Below are 6,512 nucleotides of genomic sequence, written 5' to 3'. Positions count from 1 at the left end.
CCCTGCGTTTCAACCCTTCAATGTCATTTACCTTTGTTTCAAGCCTCCTGTTTCATTCTCACTACATCATCTTTCTTCTTCTGGCCTTACATTATCCTTTCCTTTTCTCGTCTGTTACTTCTCTGTTTCAACCGTTCTGTTTCATTCTCACGTAATCTCATCACATCATCTTTCCTTCTCCTTTTCTTACATTACCCTTTCTTTGTCTCGTGTGTCATCCCTCTCACCGTCTCCTCCAATTCCCCTGTACCCAGATGATTCACCTCTCCATCCCCTCTCCCTCCTCTCTCGGTGGTCACTCACTTAAGAGCCCGTATTCTCGTTTGTTTACATCTTGCACTTCTTCCTTATTAGTGTATTTCTGCTCCTGCCACGTCAATATTCGCGTCTGTGATACTACCGCTGGGTAAATCGATGCTGGATAGGTATGCTGAACATGCAAGAGTCGAAAGTGCGATAAGCAAACTAAATAAGGAAAGGAGGGGGCGGTACAGAACATTCTTAGCCGACCAGAATATGAATCATCATTCTGAAGTTAAGCTGACGTAAGAGGACTGGGAGGGAGAAAAAAGGAATATGGGAGATATGAAAAAAAAGATATTACTGTTGGTGTACGGTATAGTCCAACTAGGAAAGATTTACGTCAAAATGGGTAAGCAAATATGAATGAGCATAGAAAATCATGTAACGAAGATATATACCGGGTATATATATATATATATATATATATATATATATATATATATATATATATATATATATATATATGCGGTATATATTAACGGACGATCCAGAACTTTTAACTGACTGATTTTCCCGGCATATGGTACAGGTATTTAAAGATGATTAAATGACACGGTAAAAGAAAAAAAATGGACGCCTGCCTTGGCAAATCACGTACCGTAGCTACAAGTGTACAGGTCCATCCGGTTGTGTGTACCCCACGTCTTCTGGCAGCTTTTTACGCGGCCATTCTGGGGATTATCACTCATGACAGACGGTGACAGACACTCTCTTCCCACCTCCACACTCCCATAACATTACTCTGTCGGCTCCCTCGTCTGTCAGCTGCTAACGCACCTAAGGGAGGTGACAGATTTTTTTTTTTTTTTAATTACATTCATCTATTTCCTTTACCTTAGTTAAGACTTCTCTAACTGAATGACTGAAAGGATTAGAGACACTTCGTACTCATGAAATTTCTTGGCATGCAGCTGACACACTCCGCAACTGTTGATATGTTTTTTTTTATTGTGAATCATCGCACGGGGGTCAACACTCAGGATCCTTGGCTTACTCTAGGCTGGGTAAAATCGGCTAGTACTGGCTGGAATACAATACTAGAGTTGCTCCGACCATGAGAGGGTTAAAGTTATGTGGTCGTGTGGTCAGCTCATGTTGCCTTTCAGCCACCCATCCTCCCTCCCTCCCAGATACCCCCCTCCCCCCCCCCCTCTCTCTCTCTCTCTCTGTGTTCAGTATGACAAGTGGTAGTGGCGGGTTTTTAAAATAACTGTCTACATCTCCTACACGGGAATTATGGCTGAGATGAGGATATAGGCTAATGTGGTGCTGGGCAAGGACAAGCAGACAACATGCTCTAGTACAACATAAAGAGTGGCATAATATGTAGAAATAACAATATATTCTAAGACTATATATTCTGCTGCTGTTGATGATGATGATATTTTCTGTTTTCTGAGTGTACAGATTTAAATAGCACATATTCCATCAAGCCATCCACCTTCTTCAGATAATTATAATGGTTTTATCAAGTATATGTAACATCTCATTCAGTCTTCACTTAGCCACTACAACTTTAGTGACTGATCCCGAGCAGGAGGCGGTCGTGGTGGTGGTGAGAGGCGAGGTGGTGGAGTGTGCCGTGGCGTGCGGTGATGGAGGAGAGCGAGGCGGGGTGCAGTGTGTGTCAGGAGGCGTACGATGAGCAGCGCCGCCCTCCCCGTAACCTGGGATGTGGCCATTCTGTGTGTACCACGTGTGTGGAGCAGATCATTATACGAGGCCGCCGATGTCCAGAGTGCCGCACACCCTTCGCTACCAACTCCGCCACCTCCCTGCCCATCAACTACCCGCTGCTCCGCCTGGCACGCGTCCTTGCCACGCGGGGGGAGACAACCACAGCTACTCCGCCTCCTACAGACAACTACAACGACGCGGGCGAGTGTGCGGCGCATGTGGCCCGACTGTCGCAGCGGTGCATGACCTGCCGGGTGTGGGTGTGCGGGGAGTGTCTGCTGGTGGACCACAACTTGCCGCCCAGGGGTGACTGTCGCGTTCTCCCACTACGCAAAGCCCTCGCCGTCATGAAACAAGCAGATGCAGAGCCGCTGAACGCAATGTGCCGTGACCTGCAGCAGTTACGGCAGAATCTAATGGGGCAAGCCATACAGCTGGAGGCCGCCAGGAAAACACACGAGGCCACGGCGAGCAGCCTGAGGTCGGTGCTGTCAGCCGAGCAGGATGTCGTGCAGGAGTTTGAGACCCGAAGAAAAGCCGTGATGGACCGCGTGGCTGAGGTGGACGGGTGGGTTGCAGGGCTGCGGCAGGCTGAGACGGCCATCACAGCGGCAGGCACGGTGCGGCAGCTGGCCACGGCGAAGCTGGCGGCGCGGGACTGCATGACGTCCACAGAGGCACGAGCAAAGCGGGAGAGGCAGCGACAATCCCCAGGCAACACACCGCACTCCCTAGCTGGCCCACAGGTGAGCTGACAGGTGAACACAGTCGTACCTACACAAGTGAACACATTCGTACTTAAGTAGCCTACTTGAACACACATTCGTACTTTCACTCATAAACACACATTCGTATTTAGCCTACACACATAGGCTAAACACACATTCGTATTTACACACGTGAATACTCTTACACATCTGTATTTACAGATGAACACTCATTCGTACTTACACAGGTGAACATATTCGCACATTAGTACTTACAAAGGAACACATTTGTACTTCCAGAGGTGAACACACAATAGTACTAACACAGATGAACACATTTGCCTAGTACTTACACAGGTGAACACATTTGTACTTATACAAGTGAACACATTTGTAATTACAAAAATGAATGCATCAGTACTTACACTGGTGAGCACACATTCGTATTCATCATTACCTTCCATCATATTCTATACTACCACCATCTCATTCCTTACTCTGGTCTTTTACAAGTGCATTTTAGAACCACGTGTCAAAGAACACTGTACCGTATATGCCTTTTTTAACGCGTGTGTGTGTGTGTGTGTGTGTGTGTGTGTGTGTGTGTGTGTGTGTGTGTGTGTGTGTGTGTGTGTGTGTGTGTGTGTGTGTGTGTGTGTGTGGTTAATGTATAGGCCTGTGTATGTGTGTGCAGGACGTGCGGGGTCTGCTGCGCCTGGTGTCCAACATGATGGTGGTGCATGACGGGGACGGTGAGGAGGGGAGGCGTTGGGGGCGGCTCTCCCTCCACGACTCCCACCTCCACCTACACGCACTCCGGCCCGACGCCCCACCTCCACCCGCCTCCACACCAGTATTCACGGTAACCAACCCTATTGTTAACCCATTCACTCCGGGGACGTAGCTACTTTTTCTATTATGTTCTTCCCATCTATTCTTTACCCCTTCACTCCGGGGACGTATCATATTCTTTCCATCTATTATCTATCCAGCTATCTATCTATTTATTTGCCTGTCTATTATTAAACCCTTCACTCTGGGGACGTAGCTACTTCATCTGTTTTTCCCATAATTCCCATCTCCAGCTGGGCTACACGCACTCCACTCCCAACACCCCTGCACCATCCGTCTCAGTATTCTCATCTGCTGAGTAAAACCGTCTTATGTCACCTAGAATATACCTGTAGCCTAATAACTGAATGTCTATGGAAGTAAAAGGTATAACTCATAATCCAACACAATTTAAATATACTTTGTTCACCTTGAGTTTGTTGTTTTTTTGTTGTTTTTTAATCTTTTTTAAGCTTATGCAGCTTAATGATGGACTAAGATAATACTAAGGCTCCGTATCCTTTCCATAGTACTTTTTAATGACTAAGTTAGCATCATATTCTAACTTGTTAGTGTTTTGTGTTACAGCTCAGCATTACAGTTGGAGAGATGGCAATTTTAGGCCAAGTTAAGTGAGAGTACTGTATGCTTAGATTTAACTCATCATACAATAAATTTCCACTATATTAACACAATCACTCTTTATCCCCATCACAAAAAAATTTCACTGGCAAATTCACTGCCAACTGCCAGTACAACAAAACTCCATCACTGTATTCACTACATTATCCACAGTTCTCTGGCGTGCGAGGACTAGTTCCACGAAAGGATGCCTCTGCCTTCCTGGACTTGCGGTGGGGTGGGCAATGGCAGGGCAGGGTGACGGTGAAGACCCATGGCAACACACCCAGGGCGCGACAGTTCCTCATGCTGTGTTCGGGGGAGACGGGGCCATCGTACCTCAACACCTCCATCTTCCAGGCAGAGCGTATCGGGGGCGAGGGGGCTATTATAAGAGGAGGGGACTATGAGAACAACGATGGGACGGCGGGCGCTGGAGTGGTTGAAAGTGTAACAGATGGAGGGGAGTACATGAAGGAGGCCGCTGCGGGGTTGGTGGTTGGGGCGCACAGCAGTCAGCATCACCGCCTGGCTGTTTTTGGGGTCATCTTGTCCCCCTGGCCACGACACAAGACAGACACGGCATTTGGGGAAGTGACGAAGGGGCTGGCCACTCTGATTGCAGCGGCCAGACACGACCCAGTAACCGAGGTGGAGGTGGAGGACTGTGGTTTAGTTATCTCATTCTGAAGTAGCCACAAAACTCATCATCCTTCACTCTTCATCCAACCCATAACAGCCTTAGATGTGCCTTGATATTCAGTGGCGTGAATTGTTTAATAAAAGAATTAGACCTACTGATATACACAGAGAGTGGGAAGATACATTAGTTTCAGTCCGACTTGTATCTTCCCGCCAATAAACAACATTTTGGGAGGTGACGAAGGGCCTGGCCACTCAAACCGCAGTGAACAGATACGACCCAGTGACCGAGGTAGAAGTGGAGGAGTGTGGCTTAACTATCCCACTCTGAGACAGCTACGATACATTATCTTTCGCACTACAACTGAACTCCCAACTGAGAAACGAAGCGAAAGTGGAAAGTGTAGTCGACTTTTTTTTTTACGTTCGGCAAAGTGGTTTAGAAGTGCTGAGGTACCAAGTTGTCAACGGAGAGGTAGACTGGAGACAAGGGACGAGGTGGTGTGTGCTAACGTTACATCTAAAAGATAATACTAAAGGGGTGGCGCAGTGCAAAACAAGGGGGAGGAGTGCTTTCAAGGTGAACCTGTGTGACCCCTGATGTTTGTATAACAAAAATAAAACAGACATAGATCATGAAAATGAAAGTGTAATGGATGAAGTATACTACAGCAGTTAGCCAAATTACTATGGGGCACATACGGTATATGGATGTTCTATAACAATACATGGTAATTTTATTATAATGGTACCGGCTATCATAGAAAGTGAGATGCCTTTCGTATTTTGATCTAACTGAAGGAAAAATATGACAAATGTAAGGTACAAAAAGACCATACCTTAGACTACTCGTACCGGTACCGTACTGTACAGTTATTTGAAATGATATGCGGTAGCCTAATTGCAACTTGGTTTTACAAGTTATTATAATGCTCAATACTGACGAGAAACAAGTTTTCTAAAAATCTAATGCCTACCACTGCATCCTGTAATGGGTTGCCTTGGCAAGATATGGTAGGCTAATACCAGATACCGGTACCTAGAAAAATTTTCTCTAATTACTACCGACCACTCAAAGTGATATATTATGGTAATTAATTTATAGTTCTATGCAAATCTTTTTTATGCAAAGTATTCGAATGCTATTACTGTATTTACTTATAAAGCCCTCTGAATCCAATGATGTACTGTGATTTGTATTTCATATTTTAGCTACCGTCAATGTCACTCGTCTTCAAAGAACTCATGCTTTCTCATTTCATATTCTAGCTACTCTCACACAGTTTTACTCATCTTAGGGAGATAAATAAGGGTTTATCGAGGCTAATAGTGATCGTTTCTAACCACGTCACTACAGATGGTTTCTCCAAAGTCAACAACATAAACTAAGAAGAAACTAAGACTAATCGGATTCGGAGGCTAATGTACTCTCGTGTATTCTCATGTTATGCATTTTTCACTTGTATGCATTTACCCGAGTATTAAAAGAAAGATATCTAATAATAAAAAATAAACAAGTAAAACCACTACTTTGATCATTCTTTTACACCGCCACTACAGCTAATCATTTGTTAACTATAGGTCTTTCACACTAACCTGGCCCATATTTTCAACCTTTTACAACTTATTTCCTGTAGTTCAGTGGCAGAATAAAACTACTGCTGCTCTACATCCACAGCACTTCTTCGTGATTAGCACCATATTATAATCTACTGTTTAGCACTGATGTTG

At 45.1% G+C, this 6,512-nt stretch overlaps 1 protein-coding gene across 1 annotated transcript; it reads left to right on the top strand.

Moving 5' to 3' along the window:
- The first annotated feature begins 1,898 nt into the window (after positions 1 to 1,898).
- Positions 1,899 to 4,829, top strand: LOC145403756 (uncharacterized). Its single transcript, XM_080275434.1, has 4 exons — positions 1,899 to 2,726; positions 3,045 to 3,116; positions 3,382 to 3,549; positions 4,314 to 4,829. Exons 1-4 carry the CDS (start codon positions 1,899 to 1,901, stop codon positions 4,827 to 4,829), a joined length of 1,584 nt encoding a protein of 527 aa, XP_080131560.1.
- Positions 4,830 to 6,512: the final 1,683 nt, after the last annotated feature.

The sequence above is a fragment of the Coenobita brevimanus genome, chromosome 61 (assembly GCF_032717465.1).
Source record: "Coenobita brevimanus isolate Jiangsu-jjx chromosome 61, ASM3271746v2, whole genome shotgun sequence".
NCBI classification, from domain to species: Eukaryota; Metazoa; Arthropoda; class Malacostraca; order Decapoda; family Coenobitidae; genus Coenobita; species Coenobita brevimanus.
This window is presented reverse-complemented; position numbering and strand designations above follow the sequence as displayed.